Consider the following 20,181-nt stretch of genomic DNA (forward strand, 5'->3'; position numbering starts at 1 on the left):
TTGGTTGTTTTACTTTTCATTTTACAGCATTTGGCAAAGTGTTTAAGTCTACCACATTTCATGCAGGTTTTACCATAAGCAGGGCACATTTTAGGATTGTGAGCATTTCCACATCTACTACACATTTCCTTATTAGACTGTGGCTTAGACTGCTTCATTCTTGAGAATGGAGGTTTGCATGGCTCGGTTTTCTGCACTACATGCACATCAGCTTCCTTGTGTAACTTTTTGGCTTGAAATCTAGTTATTTCTGCAGATCTACACATAGTCACTGCCTTTTCTAGTGTTAGGTCTTGCTCTCTCAGCAATCTCTCTCTGAGTCCATTATCAGGTATTCCACAGACAATACGAACTCTAATCAGTGAATCCTTTAATACACCAAACTCAAAGGTTTTACTGAGTGATTGCAGCTCTGTCACATACTGATCAAATCCATCTACAGACTTCTGATCACATGTGAAACACTTATATCTTTCATATGTCACATTTTTCCTTGGCACAAAGTAAACTTCAAACTTTTGCATTATAGAAGATAGCACCATATTCTGCCCCTCAGCAAACTGAAAACTATTATAAATGTCCAGCACATCCTCTCCTATCACATGGAGGAAAATGGATGCCTTTGTTTTGTCAGCCTCTGAATCAGCTCCACATGCAGTAAGATATATATTAAACATTTGCTTAAATCTTTTCCAGTTTTCAGACAAGTTACCAGACATCAGCATGCCGGTTGGAGGAGCTAGTTTATCCATGGTTACTCACTGTTTGAAGATAGGAGCACATGGCAGGTTTTGCAGACACTGGGTATCACAGCCACAGACTTCTGCAAGATTCTTTCACACTCTGAGAGCACTAGCAGTCCAAGTTAAACTTCTTCTGACACCATGTTTTGTTCATACGTTTGTAAATCCAGTCATCAGGACACAGAGACATGTGAGTTCACTGCTGTGCTGCTTTATTCCCTCACCAACTCCAGGCACACTGCACACTGGACCACCCACTTCCCAGCATCCCCCTGGTCTTAGGGACCATCACTGAAGATTCAGGCTTACACATGTTAGTAAGGGAGTGTCTACAAATATTAAGCATTCTAATACACTAACATCACACTGCCCAGCTCCACCTGTTCCATAACAACAAATGGCCACAGACTGTCAATCAGGTCCAGGCTCGGGAGGGCATTGTTGCAACAATTCAGGACCCGTTCATAGGCAAACGCAGGGGGGGGTCTTTTTACCTGGAAACCCCCTCTCTAGTCCACACCATGGGGATAATTCAGACCTGATCGTAGCAGCAAATTTGTTAGCAGTTGGGCAAACCATGTGCATTGCAGGGGGGGCAGATATAGCATGTGCAGAGAGAGTTAGATTTGGGTGGGGTGTGTTCAAACTGAAATCTAAATTGCAGTGTAAAAATAAAGCAGGCAGTATTTACTCTGCACAGAAACAAAATAACTCATCCAAATCTAACTCTCTCTGGAAATGTTATATCTGCCCCACCTGCAGTGCACATGGGCCCTTATTCTGAGTTGATCGCTCGCTAGCTACTTTTAGCAGCCATGCAAACACATAGTCGCCGCCCATGGGGCCTAATTCTGAGTTGATCGCAGCAGCAAATTTGTTAGCAGTTGGGCAAAACCATGTTCACTGCGGGGGGGGTATATATAACATGTGCAGAGAGAGTTAGATTTGGGTGGGGTGTATTCAAACTGAAATCTAAATTGCAGTGTAAAAATAAAGTAGCCAGTATTTACCCTGCACAGAAACAAAATAACCCACCCACATCTAACTCTCTGCAAATGTTATATCTGCCCCCCCCCCCCCCTGCAGTGCACATGGTTTTGCCCAATTGCTAATAAACTTGCTGCTGCGATCAACTCAGAATTACCCCATGGAGTAGTGTATTTTCGCTTTGCATGTGCAGCCGAGCTCTGCAAAAACATTTTGTGCAGTTTCAGAGTAGGTCTGAACTTACTCAGCCCTTGTGATCACGTTAGCCTGTTCGTGTCCGGAATTGGCGTCAGACACCCGCCCTCCAAACGCTTGGACACGCCTGCGTTTTTCCAGAACTCCCAGAAAACAGTCAGTTGACACCCACAAATGCCTTCTTCCTGTCAATCTCCTTGCGATCTGCTGTGCAAATGGAATGTTCGCTTAATCCATTGCCCAGCACCGATCCTCTATGTACCTGTACGATGCGCCGGCGCATTGCAGTGCATACGCATGCACAGTTTTGCCGCTTTTTTACCTGATCGCTGCGCTGCGAAAATCGTCAGCGAGCGATCAACTCGGAATGACCCTCATGGTTTTGCCCAACTGCTAACAAATGTGCTGCTGAGATCAGGTCTGAATTACCCCCCATGACCGCTATAGCAATTGTATATACAGGTTGAGTATCCCATATCCAAATATTCCGAAATACGGAATATTCCGAAATACGGACTTTTTTGGGTGAGAGTGAGATAGTGAAACCTTTGTTTTTTGAGGACTCAATGTACACAAACTTTGTTTAATACACTAAGTTATTAAAAATATTGTATTAAATGACCTTCAGGCTGTGTGTAAAAGGTGTATATGAAACATAAATGAATTGTATGAATGTAGACACACTTTGTTTAATGCACAAAGTTATAAAAAATATTGGGTAAAATTACCTTCAGGCTGTGTGTATAAGGTGTATATGTAACATAAATGCATTCTGTGATTAGATTTAGGTCCCATCGCCATGATATCTCATTATGGTATGCAATTATTCCAAAATACGGAAAAATCCGATATCCAAAATACCTCTGGTCCCAAGCATTTTGGATAAGGGATACTCAACCTGTAATACAATTTTCCTAGAGCTGCATGTTTTAAACATCTTCTCAGTATTGCAAATACATAATTAGCAACACTGGTGGATCTTTTCAAATGTGTCTGCCAGTAATTAATGCACATGTGCACCAACTAGGAGATCTGTAAATCATGCAGAGTTAGGGCTGTAACACACTGGCCGGTTTCTCCCGGATGGCAAAAAGCCGGACAAACTTTGTCCGGCTTTTTGCCATCCGGGAGAAACCGGCAGAGTCTCGCACACAGGACGGCTTTCAGCCGTGTGTAATGCTGTGCGCATGCGCAGCATCAGACACGGCTTGAGAAAAAACCGTTGTGTGTGAAAGCTCCCCTTCACACACACGGTTCACTGGCTGCAAAGACGGCCCGGTGGTGAGACCCGGCTGCAACACGGCAGCCGGGCCGGGGCCGTGCAGTGTGAAGGGACCCTAGCCCTCACACTGTTAACTACAATGCCGGCACGGGAAAAAGCCGTCCGGCTTTTTCCCGGCCGGCAAAAACCGGGTAGTGTGTTTTAGCCCTTAGGGGTGTTCTGCTAAAGAATATCTATAGGCTTAATTATTAATACTGTAATGTGTAGATACAGTATACAGTGCATCCAGAAAGTATTCACAGCGCTTCACTTTTTCCACATTTTGTTATGTTACAGCCTTATTTCAAAATGGAATAAATTAATTTATGCTGTTCATATTATAATGCACCTGCTGAAGTAATGGTATAGTACCAATTGACAACTCTGATTCTTACCACTCCCCATATTTAATGTTAATATGTTAAATGCTATAGCCCTGGATACTTTTTCCAGTTAGAAATTGGTCCAATCCGTTTTCAAATGCATTTACAGAGTCTGCCATTATTACCTTTTCCGGCAGGGAGTTCCATTATGGAATAAGGCTGTAATATAACAAAATGTGGAAAAAGTGAAGCGTTGTGAATACTTTCCGGATGCACTGTATGTCCAGGGCAGTTTCTAGGTTATTCTGCCACTCCCCCAGACTTGGTCCAATGCTCTGGATCAGTGCCCACGGCCAGTGCTTAAAGTGGTCCTAGAGAGGTGGTGGAACTCACCCCCCCCCCCATCCCCCCGGCGCCCATGCAATAAAAGTATTGGGCATGGTCTCAAAACAAAAGGGGCGTAGTCACACAATAGTAATCATGCTCACAGTAGTAGCACCCCTAATACACATAATGCCCACAATAGTAACACCCCGTAATACACAATGCCCACAGCAGTAGCGGCAATTTTACAATGACCACAGTAGTAGTGCTCCTTATGCATTGTCCATTGTACTGGTAGTGCCCCTTATATAGAGCCCATAGTAGTGGTGCCCCTTATGCAATGCCCCCAGTAGTAGTGCCCCTTATGTCCCCAGGAGTGATGCCCTTACGAAGTGCCCCCTTTACAATACCCCTATTAGTAATGCCCGTGTAGTATTGCCCCCAGTAGTAATGTTGCCTGTAGTAATGCCCCCAGTCATTTAGCTCCCTGTAATTTAGCCCCAGTAGTTATGCCCCCAGTAGTTTAGCCCCAGTAGTAATGCCCCTGCAGTTATGACCCCAGTAGTTTACCACCACTTTAGTTTAGCCTCCCAGTGGTAATGCCCCCAGTGGTAATGCCCCCTGTAGTTTAGCCCCTGCAGTTATGCCCCCAGTAGTTTAGCCCCCCCAGTAGTAATGCCCCCAGTAGTTTAGCCCCATGTAGTTTGCCCCAAGTAGGAATGCCCCCAGTAGCTTAGCCCCTGTAGTTATTCCCCCCTGTAGTAATGCGCCCCTGTAGTTATGCCCCCAGTAGTAATGCACCCCTGTAGTTTGCCCCCAGTAGTTTGCACCCAGTAGTTAGCCCTCTGTAGCTTGCCCCAAGTAGTAATGCCCCCAGTAGTAATGTACCCTTGTAATTTAGCCCCGCTGTAGTAATGCCCCTGTAGAATGCCCCTGTAGTTATGCCCCCAGTAGTAATGTGCCCCTGTAGTTATGCCCCCAGTAGTAATGCGCCCTTATAGTTATGCCCCCCAGTAGTAATGCACCCCTGTAGTTTGCCCCCAGTAGCTTGCCCCCAGTAGTTAGCCCCCAGTAGTTAGCCCCATGTAGCTTGCCCCAAGTAGTAATGCCCTCTGTAGTTTGCCCCCCCTGTAGTAATGCCCCTTGTAGTTTAGCCCCCCTGTACTTTAGTCCCCAAATAGTAATGCCCCCAGTAGCTTAACCCCTGTAGTTTGCCCCCAGTAGTTTACCCCTTGTAGCTTGCCACCAGTAGACGTGCCTTTAAAAAAAAAAAAAAAACACCATACTTACCAAGCCCCGCTCCCACGTACAACTGCTGTGATCCTCCTGGCGTCCGGCTCCCTGCACTATGAGAGAGACATCATGACGTCTCTCTCATAGCTCACACTAGAGCCGGGAGCCGGAAGCAGGAGCTCAGTAGTGATCTCCTGCCACCAGGCTTCCACTGTGCGGGGAGAGCTGGGCGCCGCTGGTAACAGCGGGCGCCCGGCATCTCCCTGCGACGCCGGCACACATCGGGTGAGGTGAGCCGGAGGAGGCAGAACTGCGTTCCGTCTCCAAGTGGAGCTGACAGAACGCAGTTTCGCCCCGTTACGGCTCACTTTAACCCCTGCCCACGACTGATATAAAGCATTCAGCTCAGGCAGGATGTCCCTACTGCCACATCTATTGGCTTACTGTGATCGCTGGCCCTATATAGGCCGGAATTATGACATACAGTACATTGTACTTTGTATGATGCATGGTATACAGTAGCTGCGTCATGTTAATTATGCCCTCTTCATGGACTGGCCACATGCACTCTTACATTAAGCAGTTGGAACTCCCCATCTAGAAATCCTGCGTTTGTCACTGTGCCCTATCATCGGAGATGTACGCAAACCATTGCGATTGAGTGCATCTCTGAACATGGCCCTATGGCAATTCAAGGCAATGCCATGCTGGGCACTTTCCTGAGGTATACAAACCACCACCTGACTAAAGAAACCCAGGAGGCAGAATTAGAGGAACCGCAGCAGTCAGTTTATTTATATGCACTACTATTGCTAATCAAGCTGTGACCGGCCATATAAAAACAAATGTTACGTGTAACTTTAGAAACTGGTCATTTCATTATTTATCATGTAGTATTAACTTAAAAATCCTATTTATATACTCCACTGAAACATGATACTTCAGAAAAAATATTTTTAAATATGAAAAATAATATCTAGCTATAAAATGTCAGTCACGCTAAGAGAAAGGGAATGTTCAATTAATGACTGATAAGGTAGAAGGTGCCAGTGCAGTTCCAGGAGAAACAGAGTCACACTATAAGAGAAAGGTGTCAGGAACACACAAAGTGGTTTCGAGGACACAGGAAGGAAGAATGTTTATTTTTTTCAGGGATACTGTGAGAAATACATTGAGAATTTTCATGAATTAATTAGATCAAAATGTATTCAAAAGCATGTAGTTATCAATAATCTTGGATAACAAAAAGCACTGAAAAAACTAATTTACATTTGCAATCCCTTAAATAACACCCTCTCAGCAGGAAGCTGAGAGGCTGCAGATTTATATACAAATGAAGAAAACTGCTATTGTCAGGAAGATACATTATATAACTTCAAAGTTTAGAAATTAAAAATACAATTTTTATGTTTATTTTGTATCTTTAGAAAAAAAAAATATCTTCCAAGCTATTCATGTATTCTTCATTAATTTGAAAATTCTACTTTTAGAAACTAAAGTTGTCAAAATCGCATCTTCTCCACATATTTAGCAGAGTTGTGCGCTTTACCCCCTGTATTTTGGTTTTGAAAATTGATTAATTGATTTAAGTGATAAAAACAGCTAAGATTATGTCATTTAACCCTGTTATTGTTCCTACAGTATTATTTACTTCAATACCATTGTCGGAAATCATTGGCTGTTAACGTTGCTCTTCGACCTTTGTCAGGAATCCATGGCTATTACCATTGTTTGTCAAGAGTTCTTGGCTATTCATATTGCATGTATTAGAGCAATAATCAATAAAATAGGATTTTAATTACCTACTGGTAAATCCTTTTCTCGTAGTCCGTAGAGGATGCTGGGGTCCACATTAGTACCATGGGGTATAGACGGGTCCACTAGGAGCCATTGGCACTTTAAGAATTTGAGAGTGTGGGTCGGCTCCTCCCACTGTGCCCCTCCTACCAGACTCAGTCTAGAAACTGTGCCCGAGGAGATGGACATCTTCGAGAGATTTACACAGATAGTGGCGAGATTCACACAAGCTCACACACAAGGCAAACCAAGCTAACTAGCTTGAAACATCAGCAACGGCTGAACAATATTACTTAACAAGTAACAAAACAGTACTTAACCAAGAACTAAGCAGTACTGAACTAAGTAACCACTGCAGGATCACGAAGCACTGGGCGGGCGCCCAGCATCCTCTATGAACTACGAGAAAAGGATTTACCGGTAGGTAATTAAAATCCTATTTTCTATTACGTCCTAGAGGATGCTGGGGTCCACATTAGTACCATTGGGATGTACCAAAGCTCCCAGAACGGGAGGGAGAGCGCGGAGGCTCCTGCAGAACTGATTGACCAAACTTAAGGACCTCAGAGGCCAAAGTATCGAACTTGTAGAACTTTGCAAACGTGTTCGACCCAGACCAAGTAGCAGCTCGTCAAAGCTGTAAAGCCGAGACACCCCGGGCAGCCACCCAGAAAGAACCCACCTTACGAGTAGAGTGGGCCTTTACAGACGTAGGACATGGCAATCCTGCCGTAGAATACGCATGCTGGATAGTGAACCTGATCCAGCGAGAGATTGTCTGCTTAGAAGCAGGACACCCAAGTTTCTTGGGATCATACAGGACAAACAGAGAGTCCGATTCTCTGTGACGAGCAGTCGTCTTCACATAGATTTTCAGAGCCCTTACAACATAAAGGACTTTGGTGAAACCGAGGAGTCAGTAGCAACTGGCACCACGATAGGTTGGTTGATATGAAATGCCGACACAACCTTTGGAAGGAACTGCGGACGTGTACGGAGCTCAGCTGTATCTTCATGGAAGATCAAATATGGGCTTTTACATGACAAAGCCCCCAACTCCGACACACGTCTAGCAGAAGCCAAGGCTAACAAAGTAACCGCCTTCCATGTGAGAAACTTGACCTCAACCTCCTGTAGAGGCTCAAACCAGTCCGACTGGAGAAACTGCAACACCACGTTAAGATCCCAGGGCGCCGTAGGTGACACAAAGGGTGGCTGGATGTGCAGAACTCTCTTCAAAAAGGTCTGAACCTCAGAGAGGGCAGCCAACTGTTTCTGGAAGAAAATGGATAGGGACGAAATCTGGACCTTTACGGAACCTAATCTCAGGCCCATATCCACACCTGCTTGGAGGAAGAGGAGAAATCGTCCAAGTTTAAACTCCACCGGAGGAAACTTCTTGGATTCACACCAAGACACATACTTTTTCCAAATGCGATGTTAATGTTTTGATGTTACTCCTTTCCTAGCCTGTATCAGGGTAGGAATAACCTTGTTCGGAATGCCCTTCCGAGCTAATATCTGGCATTCAACCTCCATGCCATCAAACGTAGCCGCGGTAAGTCTTGATAAGTGAATGTCCGCTGCTGTAGCAGGTCCTCCCGAAGAGGAAGAGGTCTCGGCACTTCTAGCAGTAGATCCAGAAGATCCACGTACCAAGCCCTTCTTGGCCAGTCCGTAGCAATGAGGATCGCCTGAACTCTTGTTCTCCTTATGAGTTTTAGATTCCTTGGAATGAGTGGAAGTGGAGGAAACATGTACACCAACTGTAATACCCACGGAGTCACTAGGGCATCCACCGCCATGGCTTGCGGGTCCCTTGACCTGGAACAATACCGCCGAAGCTTCTTATTGAGACGAGAGGCCATCATGTCTATTTGAGGTACACCCCAAAGATTTGTCACCTCCGTAAACACCCCTGAATGGAGGCCCCACTCTCCTGGATGGAGATCGTGTCTGCTGAGGAAGTCTGCATCCCAGTTGTCTCCTCCCGGAATGAATATTGCCGACAGCACCAACGCGTGTTTTTTTCACCCAGAGGATGATTCATGTTACCTCTGACATTGCAGCTCTGCTCTTCATTCCGCCCTGTCGGTTTATGTAAGCCACTGTCGTTACATTGTCCGACTGCACTTGAATGGCCCAATTTCTCAGAAGATGGCCCGCTTGGAGAAGCCCGTTGTAGACGGCTCTTAATTCCAGAATGTTTATCAGTAGCTTGGCTTCCAAACTTGACCACCTTCCTTGGAAGGTTTCCCCTTGAGTGACTGCACCCCAGCCCCGTAGACTTGCATCTGTGGTTATAAGGATCCAGTCCTGAATCCCGAACCTGTGGCCCTCCAGAAGGTGAGGTAATTGCAGCCACCAGAGGAGTGAGATCCTGACCTTTGGTGACAGACGTATTCTCTGGTGCATGTGTAGATGAGATCCCGACCATTTGTCCAGGAGATCCAGTTGGAAGGACCGAGCATGAAATCTCCCGTACTGCAGAGCCTCGTAAGAGGACACCATCTTCCCCAGAAGGCGAATGCACTGATGAACCGACACCCGGGCTGGCTTCAGGACATCCCGGACCATTGTTTGTATCACCAACGCTTTTTCCTCTGGAAGAAACACTCTCTGCACTTACATGTCGAGGATCATTCCCAGAAATGACAACCTCCTGGTTGGTACCAAATGTGATTTTGGAAGATTCAAGATCCAACCATGTTCCTTGAGATGCTGGGTCATGAGAGCTATGGACTGTAACAGATTCTCCTTGGATGATGACTTTATCAGCAGATCATCCAGATATGGAGTTATGTTCACCCCCTGTCTGTGGAGGAGAACCATTTTTTCCACCATCACCTTGGTGAATACCCTCGGTGCTGTGAAGAGGCCGAATGACAGGGCCTGGAATCGAAAATGACAGTCCAACAGTGCGAATCGGAGATAAGCTTGATGCGGCGGCCAAATCGGATTGTGGAGGTACGCATCCTTGATATCCAGGGATACCAGGAATTCCCCCTCCTCCAGACCTGATATCACCACCCTTAGAGACTCCATTTTGAACTTGAACTCCCTCAGAAAGGAGTTTAGTGATTTTAAGTTCAGAATGGGCCTGACCGAACCATCCAGTTTTGGTACCACGAAAAGGTTAGAATAGTTTGTTTTGCATCTGGGAAGGAACTGGTACAATGGAGCTGGTACAATGGTTGGTGGAGTTGCCTCCACCAACTTCTGGATGGCTCCCTGTAGCGTAGCCCTGTCTGCCGGCAAAGCTGGCAAGCCTGATTTGAAGAACCGATGAGGAGAGAGATCCTGAAATTCCATCCGGTACCCCTGGGGCACAATATCTTGTACCAAGGGATCCAGGCCGGACGACACCCAGACGTGACTGAAATGTCTGAGTCTCGCCCCCACCAGCCCTACCTCCAGGCCGCACGGTCCACCGTCATGCTGAGGACGTTGGCGTACTTCTGTTCCTGGGAACCCGCTTGGATTTTGGTCGGCCTCCTCTAAAGAAGGTGTTGGACGGTTTGACCTTTCTTGTTTTAGTAATCCGAAAGGACTGTGATGCAGCTGAAGAAAACGGATTCTTCGTAGCAGGTGCAGCTGAGGGGAGAAAAGGTGACTTACCCACTGTAGCCGCGGAGATCCACGCGTCCAACGCTTCCCCAAAGAGAGCCTGACCTGTGTAGGGTAGGGTCTCCACACCTCTTCTGGATTCTGCGTCGGCAGACCACTGGCGTAGCCACAGTCCTCAACGCGCTGAGACCGACATGGAACCCAGTCATTGAACCCAGCCATTGAACCCAGGTCTTTCATGGATTCCACCATAAATCCTGCAGAATCCTGAATGTTACGTAAAAACAATTCAACGTCACTTTTATCCATTGTATCCAAATCCTCAAGTAACGTGCCTGACCACTTCACTATAGCTTTTGAAAATCCATGCACAGGCAAAAGTAGGACGTAGTATCGCCCCTGAAGCCGTGTATATGGATTTGAGCGTAGTATCAATTTTGCGATCAGCCGGCTCCTTTAAGGCGGTAGATCCTGGGACAGGTAAAACCACCTTTTTCGAGAGTCTGGATACAGACGTGTCCTCCTCAAGGAAGAGGAAAGCAACCAGAACCCTTCTAGTGATCTGGAATTTTTTTCACCTGGTTTTCCCACGCTTTTTCAAAAATAGCATTTAATTATTTGGCTGCAAGGAAGGTTAGCGAGGCTTTCTTATTGTCAGTGAAGTAAGCCTCCTCAACCTGCTCATGTGTTGAATCAGCAATATTCAACGCATCCCTGATAGCCTCTATCATCAACTGCACCCCTTTTGCAAGAGATGCGGCCCTCCGCAGCACATCCCCATCACTGTCTGCCGTGTCAGAATCGGTATCCATGTCATCTTACATAATCTGGGCATGAGCACGTTTGTGCGACCAACAGAGGGGGGCCCTGAGGTAACAGAACCGGACCAAACTGCCATAGAGTTCTGTGCAACCCTAGTAGAAATCTGAGTTATCATAGATTTGATAGAGGATAACCATTCAGGCTCCCTTGCTGGTATCTGTGCTAAAACAGTGCAATCCTGATTATATGGAATGAGATCATCCTGAGAGGACATATCCTTTGCAGCATATGACACAGAGTCCTTGGACATAGCTAAATGGAGACCCCAAACACTCCACACGCACACAGGGGAGGCTAGACAGAGTTTCCCCCCCAAGAATGGAAGAGAGACACAGAGATTGCAGCCAACCCACACACAGCACTTTCAATGGTATAGGGAGACCCCAACCAGCGCTGATTGTGCACCTTAATAGGTTACACAGTCTTTACACAGCCCCCCCCCCCCCTTCTACAACCCCCTGGTACCGTAAGAGATAGCTGGAGTTGCTCTGGAGGGACTGCTCTTCACTGACATCGTTTCTGCAGGCAGGAAAATGACACTGAACGCTGCTGGGTCCACTCTGATGAGAAGCTCCGCCCCCTTAATGGCACTGTCTTCCTGCTCTTCTGGAGATTATACTGGCCTGAGGAATTGTGCTGGCAGCGATCCTGGGACCCTGACAGGCTGAGAGGTCAGTGTAGGGTGTAGACGCTGACTCAGAGCACCCCTTACAGCGCCGAACTATGTACCGCAGAGCCCCGGAGCGCAGTTAGTACTGCGCTCCATACCCTGTTGCTGCCATCTTCACACTGGTTCCCCGCTTGCTAGGGGGGCCGGTGAATGACTCGCCACTGATCTTCTGGCTCTGTAAGGGGGTGGCAGCATGCTGCCGGGGTGTGCGATCCCCTGTGGTGGGGAACGTTCAATCCCCTCAGGAGCTCAGTGTCCTGTCAGTGGGACAGTGGCTCAGACCCCGCAGGGCGGACACTACTCCCCCTTAGTCCCTTGAAGCAGTAAAATAATAAACTCTAAAAATAAACTTATACTAAAGAAGCTCTGTAGAGCTCCGCTAGCTGTGACCGGCTCCTCCAGACACATTTTCTAAACTGAGTCTGGTAGGAGGGGCATAGAGGGAGGAGCCAGCCCACACTCTCAAACTCCTAAAATGCCAATGGCTCCTAGTGGACCCGTCTATGGGGGTCATTCCGAGTTGTTCGCTCATTGCCGATTTTCGTTATACTGCGATTAGTCGCTAACTGCGCATGCGCATGGTATGCTGAGCGCATGCGCTTAGTTATTTTACTATAAACTTAGCTGTTTTGCTGTAGCGTCTGCGGCGCTTTTCAGTCACACTGGTGTTCGGTAAATGATTGACAGGAAAGGGGTGTTTCTGGGCGGCAACTTAGCGTTTTCCCGGCGTTGGCTAAAAAACGCAGGCGTGTCAGGGAAAAACGCGGGAGTGTCTTGAGAAACGGGGGAGTGGCTGGCCGAACGTAGGGCGTGTTTGTGACGTCAAACCAGGAACGAAATGGACTGAGCTGATCGCAGTGTAGGAGTAAGTCTCAAGCTACTCAGAAACTGCTAAGAATTTTCTATTCACAATTCTGCTAATCTTTCGTTTGCAATTCTGCTATGCTAAGATACACTCCCAGAGGGCGGCGGCCTAGCGTGTGCAATGCTGCTAAAATCAGCTAGCGAGCGAACAACTTGGAATGACCCCCCCATACCCCATGGCACTAATGTGACCCCAGCATCCTCTAGGACAGTGTTTTTCAACCACTGTGCCGTGGCACACTAGTGTGCCCTGAGCAGTCTCCAGGTGTGCCACCATAGAAGCACAGCAAGGCCCGTCAGTGTTTTGCCGCTACTGAGGCCCTGGAACGATCAATACTGGTGGGTTTAGTGGTTGCAAAGCCAGTTCTAATTTTGGGCAAGGGCAGTGTTGGGCTCTTCTGGCTTTCTCAGATGTGGCTCAGGCGTTACCTATGGAGAAGCTGCGACATGATATCCTCGGAAACGCAACTGCACCATGCATCACCAGTATATTTGATTGTGCCTTGGCAATATTTAAATCTTGTTCAGTGTGCCGCGAGTTGTAAAAGGTTGAAAATCTCTGCTCTAGGACGTAAGAGACCTACCCCCAATGCCCCCCTCCACCAAAAAATATTGTGGGGGAAAAATGGTGATGGAATTGTCACCCACCCTTATGTTGGATATATAAAAAGGACATGCACAGTTTAACAAACCAAGCACTTAAATGACAGGGAATGCAACTATTGTGGCAGAAGTGCTTTGTTTGGTAGGGCCCAGCAAAAAAAATTTTTGGAAGGACTACCCCCAATCATTAATGAGAAGGCAGATAAGGGTCTTGTTGGTGGAGACTGCATGTGCTGGTCCAAACTGCTGGTAGCTGATACTGGACTGATTGTTGTTATTTTACAAATTATTATACTTTTGTTAAATAAGTTGCATGAATTCAATGCACATGACTTAACAGGGAGGACATGCATAGATGGTTAACATCCCAACCTCTACTAACATTGGCCTCACCAATGGTACAGAGACCCTCACAAATATTGTCAGGCTTTTGGTAAAAATAATTACACACCCAAGAGGTGATGTTTTTAGTCTTATGCCAAGGCATGACAATAGCTATCTTTTAATTACAAACAAGAACTTCTGCCACTGGAAGCTGACTTACACAAATATCACCCTCATCCTTTTGCACTTCCACAGTAGCAGACTCAATTTCTATTATGTCACCATCTTTACTGCTCATCCCCACATTTGTAGAGGGTGCAGAAATTGTGGAAGGAGGCTTCTCTACAAGTACAATGCCAGAAATGTCAGACTTACACGTACATGGACACCCCTAGACAAATCCCTCAGGGATAGTTTGTTCTGCAGCCTTAGTGTCCTTTTTGGGCACTGATTTGTCTGTTTTAAAGGTGACCTCTTAGTTTTAACATTGTGAAATATTTAGATTTCAGGTGCCCTTTCTTAAACTTTCTGCCCCCTTAACCACCTTTAGTAGATGTTGAAGTACTATCATGACTGGTAGCAGACACACCACTACTGGGTTGGTGCTCCTGCACTTCTATTGACTGATCCATATGGACTCACAGCACTATTAGTAATGGTGGCACCTACGGAACATTATTTTTTAAGTACAGTGCCTGAACAATTACACACGTTTTTGTTTTTAACACTGCAGTAAGTAATGTTGTCACCTGTAATGTACGTTATTTTGTATGTTTTGGCTGAACCCGTCCTGAACAGACTTTTTTATAATTATTCTTTTCCTAACATTGACATAATCACAGTGCTGCAGCCCACAGCCCTTCATTAATGACACTGACACAGTAGCCCACATCCCTTCACTGATGACACTGATTCTGATATAGTGCTGCAGCTGACAGCCCTAATTCACTGATGATGATGCCATGGACACAATATCCCACAGTAGTGATATGTGGTGAGCTGGGGAGGCACTGATTTACACACACACACACACACACACACACACACACACACACACACACACATATATATGAACTACTGTAGAGGGTTCATGTGGACATTAAACAAAGGTGTAACAGTATACTGTATATTGCTGGAAATTTGGTGAGTTTTGATCAGAAATGTGTGGAATAGGGGACTAATTCTCTAAGGATTGCAATTGCAAAGCTGTTTGAAGCAGCTTTGTAATTGCAATCCTTAGCAATGGTGCTAATACTTCCTTAATTTGCAATGCGGTCGCATCTGAGATGACCATCGTGGCTATCCATCACAATGGTCATCTGCAACGTTCAGCAGAGGCGTTCACATTCCTGCAATGAGATCGCAGGGCGCTTTCTGCACATGCGCATCAGCAATCCTTACTGAATCACCTCCTAGGTAGCCAGGTGAGGCAGTTCCTCACATGTCATAGAACAGTATAGTCCAAAATGTTGACTATAAAAATGATTAGAATAATACAAACATATATAATATATAATATCTCTTGTATTTTTCGTATCATTTATATAGTCAAAACTCTGGAGTATGCTGGAGTATGATGGAGAGGCTGCCTTACCTGACAGCACATCACTGTCCCACAACCCTTATACTGCAGTGCACAGCAGGCTCGGGTTACGTCTGGTGGAGGCCCAGGGCAATGAAAGTGTGGGGGCCCTAACTATTGAAATTTCTGCAGAAATACAACCCCCCCTTCCACACCCAAACTCACACACTACACACACAGTACACAGTACCTGGTTGTCACGGATCAGCGCTGGAGCAGCAGACAGCTCACAGTCACTGTCATACTACCCTGCGAGACTGGCACGGAGGAGCTCCTCGGTGGCTGCTGTTAATAAACAGGAGCAAGAGACTTCTCCGATTAAAAATGCCATTATGCCATTGACAGCCTTTAATCTCAGTAGCTCTTGATCACTTGCCTGGCATGGTTGCATCAGATGCGACCATACCAGCAGGTGTTTTATCTGATCTGGTCGCACAGGATGCGACCAGTCAGATAGAGAGTGTTAGCAGCGGCAGGGAAGGGAACTTCCCTCTCGCTGCTGCTCTCAGAGGGACCAGAAGATTCCTCTGCCTCCCTGCACTCTCCCCTAAGTGTTGCCGTACTGCTGATCACAGCTAATCAGTCTGCACGGCCACCCAGGGGCTGCAGACAATGGCAGCCACCGGGAAAGCCGTCATGAGTGTGAAAATTAACATTGCGCTGGTCGTGATGCTACCAATGTACCGATGTTACCACTCTTCCCAACCGATGTGCCGATGTTTGAGAAAAGTGTAAAAAATAATAATACATTTTTTTTGTACTAAAATCAGTTTGGATAAGGTTAAATTCATGTTCTTCACCTAATTCACTCACAAAAAAAATTAAACAATTTCTGTGCGGATTTTGGGGAAAAAAATCGTCAATTAAGTGGTTAATCACACTGCAGCATGCCTCACATCCTCCTCCTGTTATTATTATTATTATTATTACTAGCTGAATACCCGTGCTTCGCTACGGAAGTTAAAGAATAATGTCACTCTTTGTCAGGCCGCACCTCTGGGCTTCCCCGGATTAATGCTGTTAAAATGTTGGTGCTGAGGAGAATAATCCGCCTCCCTCTCTGCCCTGTCCCGCCTCTGATGCTGCCCTGCTCAGTGCTGTAAATGCTGGGATGACAAGCCAAGCTCCGCCCACTGTATGTTAAATATGTTAGGTTTGCAGGCTGACTCTATGTCAAAGGGCCCTAGGTCTCCTTGCTTAGCTTTGACACAAAAGTACGCCTCTGCCCCTACCCATGTGTGCATCTGCCCTTACCCATAGGTGCCTCTGCTCCTACCCGTATGCCTATGCCCCTACCCGTGTGTGCCTTTACCCTTACCTGTGGGTGCCTCTGCCTCTACACTGTGTGCCTCTGCCTCTACCTGTGTGTGCCTCTATCCTCACCTGTGGGTGCCTCTGCCCCTACCTACGTGTGCCTCTGCCCCTACCTGTGGGTGCCTCTGCCTCTACCTGTGTGTGCCTCTATCCTCACCTGTGGGTGCCTCTGCCCCTACCTACGTGTGCTTCTTCCCCTACTTGTGTGTGCCTCTACCCGTGGGTGGCTCTGCCCTTACACGTGGGTGCCTCTGTGTAACTTGCTCCAGGCATTCCAAAGTTATGCTGAAAACTATGGACTTTTACATGTCACCCCCTTTCTACCCCCACCCCTTGGGGTGCTAGGGGTGTCTTACCCCCACAGTATTTGTTCCCAGAGTGTAAAGTGCCCTACACACTTAAAGATTATCTGTCCAATCTTTCTGGTTGGAACAAAAATCTGGTATTGGATGGGAGCAAATGACAATTGACAATAGCTCTCAAACACTGGACAACAGACAAAAATGGACTTTCAAACAAAATGGTTAAGCTTGTTTCGTTAAAACAATTGCTCCCAGACATTGCCAGATTTTCTTTCCAATCAGACAGACTGGACAGATAATATTTAAGTGTGTAGGGCCATTAAGTCATATGTGTACCAAGTTTGGTGTAAATTGCTCCAGGCATTCCAGAGTTATGCTGAAAACTATGGATTTTTACATGTCACCCCTCCCCCTCCCACAATTAGGGGTGCTAGGGGTGTCTTACTCCCACAGTATTTTTTGCCAGATTGTAAGTGATATGTGTACCAAGTTTGGTGTAAATTGCTCCAGGCCTTCCACTCTGCACATCTCTACTATATCTGCTAAACAACTGAAAATACTAATAATACAATACTAGGAAAAGTAGAATGAGATAATAATGGATTTCTAGTCCATGGATAGGAACCAAGAAATATACTGTAAGTTACGTTACGGCTCCACAGAAGAGGATTCCAGTCCATTATACAGTATATCCGATGTTACCTTTGGAATACTGTATGGTATGTAATGAACAGCAAATTATACTCCACTGTCAGCAAGTGAAAACATGTATGAAGTGATGTAAATACTACAGCTATTATTATGCTGTCATAAAAACACCCTCTGCTTCATGATAACTTGTAATTAAATCAGGGCTGTGTTACAGTCAGATTTGTGAGATGGAAATAACAAGAGAATTCAGAATATTGGCCCTCATTCCGAGTTGATCGGTCGCAAGGCGAATTTAGCAGAGTTACACACGCTAAGCCGCCGCCTACTGGGAGTGAATCTTAGCTTCTTAAAATTGCGACCGATGTATTCGCAATATTGCGATTACTAACTACTTAGCAGTTTCTGAGTAGCTCCAGACTTACTCTGCCTGTGCGATCATTTCAGTGCTTGTCGTTCCTGGTTGACGTCACAAACACACCCAGCGTTCGCCCAGGCACTCCCACCGTTTCTCCGGCCACTCCTGCGTTTTTTCCGGAAACGGTAGCGTTTTCAGCCACATGCCCCTGAAACGCCGTGTTTCCGCCCAGTAACACCCATTTCCTGTCAATCACATTACGATCGCCGGAGCGAAGAAAAAGCCGTGAGTAAAAATACTTTCTTCATAGTAAAGTTACTTGGCGCAGTCGCAGTGCGAACTTTGCGCATGCGTACTAAGCGGATTTTCACTGCGATGCGATGAAAAAGAACGAGCGAACAACTCGGAATGAGGGCCCTTGTAATAATCTGAGGTAATTAATCATTCTGACCATTGCTTGTAGATCCCCATACATACATATACTTTTTATCTAAAATCTGAATTTATACTTTTTCTTTGTTTGACTATTATTAATACTATGGGGTATATTTACTAAAATGCGGGTTTATAGAAGTTTAGATGTTGCCCTTAACATCCAATCAGATTTTGTTACCTTCTAGAATTTAACTACTTTTTCTGGCTTAGTTGCATGTAATGTGACTGGAGCCAGAAGTATGTTACCTGGCCAGGTCGCATCACATGCCGACATCCCCGCCAGAATCATGCCCCAGAATGCCGTGTGGCCGTCTTTCTGGAGCGAATGCTCTGGGGAAGCACAGAGCGGGGAGGGGAATTTAGGGCCTTATTCAGGTTGGATAGCAAAGGTTGTGAATCGCAATCTGGCAGATTATCGAACGACTGCGCATTGTGCGTTAGCATCCATGAATAGGGATTAATCACATTTTGATTGACAGGAAGCCAGCATCTAGGGGAGGAAACATGGAGTTTTGTGGGTGTGTCTGTAAAACCGCAGGCGTGACAAGGCATTTTTAGGGTGGGTCAATGACATCAGCGATGACTACTTCCAGCATCTTGCGTGTGCTGAATTGTGGACGACCTTGCCTGGCGCAGATGGAAAAACTACTCGATGTTCCGGTATTTGCATACGGTTTTGCGATCAGACAACACATTGCGATGCCTTCACAATTACGGCAATGGCCATTTTTTCTGTATTTGTGGGCAGCAACTATTTGATCGCAGCAACTGCTTTTTAGCAGAAACTGAATTCCATGCTGAATAGGGTCCAGAGTTCCACTGCCAGCACACTTTGACTGATTTCTGCGTGTACATAGATCAGCATGGGGAATGCTCATCAGTTAGTTAAGCAATTATTCATAAATTGAGATGCTCTGAAAAAATGGACAGATACATTGCTATATGGTACACATTTGTACGTAAAAATGGTTCATGTTTTCTTTGTAAAGGGCGTGGGAATTTACTGACAAATAAAAGTGATGATCTAGATATACTATCGTGCAGTTTGTAAAGGCAAAACCAGTCTGGCTTAGCATTTATTTCCATTTCCTCTCTAAATCCATCAGTTAAATTTGCTGATAATTGTTGGTTTTGAGAAACCACGCAACAGTATATCTAGCCTTTTGTACTTTGACAAACCGCACAAGAGGCCTGATTTAAGTCTGGACGCAATAGGAAAAAGTCCGCAAAGTAACGATGGGCAGTACTTGCCACATGCGCCAAACCCATACTGCTGCTTCTAAGTAAGCAGCAGCAATGACAAATTTACCCACATCTGAATCAGGTCCAGTGGTAAATCTATTCTGGTAACTTTGTAAATCCTTGTTTTTTTTATCACAACTCTTTATTAGAATTGGAGATTCAAACATAGAGGATCCGAGGCAATTCGAGCTACAGCTTGGATCTCACTGCCTGCCCCTGATCCCAAATCAAGGCAAAACCTCGGGTTACAGCCCCATTGAATTCAATGGGCTGACTGCTAATTGGCTGAGAGAGCCCTCTGTCATGGCTCTCAGCCAATTAGTGCTAGCCCATAGAGTTCAATGGGCACAGTGTTAAAGATAACGGCTGCTGCCAACACCCCACCACCACCACTGCCGACACCAATGGCACCATTGCACAGAAGACACCGCCGGCACCCCCGCATTGCCAACACCCCAGCATAGAGAACACTGATGGCACCTCCTCACCAAGGACACTGCCGGCATCCTCACACTGATGACACCACTGACATCATCCACCTCACAGACACCACTGGGGGCGTATACATTTGTCCCACCTGCTGTCAC

The 20,181-nt window shown here is 46.1% G+C and overlaps 1 protein-coding gene across 1 annotated transcript in view; it reads right to left on the minus strand.

Annotated features, from left to right (window-relative positions):
- LOC135050231 (whey acidic protein-like) overlaps window positions 1-15,678 on the minus strand; it is a 128,446-nt gene extending 112,768 nt beyond the window's left edge. Inside the window, exons 1-3 of the mRNA XM_063956528.1 lie at window positions 15,672-15,678; window positions 13,934-14,055; window positions 3,695-3,728 (exon numbers count right to left, since the gene is read on the minus strand). Coding sequence (XP_063812598.1) covers window positions 3,695-3,728; window positions 13,934-14,055; window positions 15,672-15,678 — 163 coding nt within the window. The remainder of the gene's footprint in view (window positions 1-3,694; window positions 3,729-13,933; window positions 14,056-15,671) is intronic.
- Between the last annotated feature and the right edge of the window lie 4,503 nt (window positions 15,679-20,181).

Source organism: Pseudophryne corroboree, chromosome 1 (assembly GCF_028390025.1).
Source record: "Pseudophryne corroboree isolate aPseCor3 chromosome 1, aPseCor3.hap2, whole genome shotgun sequence".
Lineage (NCBI taxonomy): Eukaryota > Metazoa > Chordata > Amphibia > Anura > Myobatrachidae > Pseudophryne > Pseudophryne corroboree.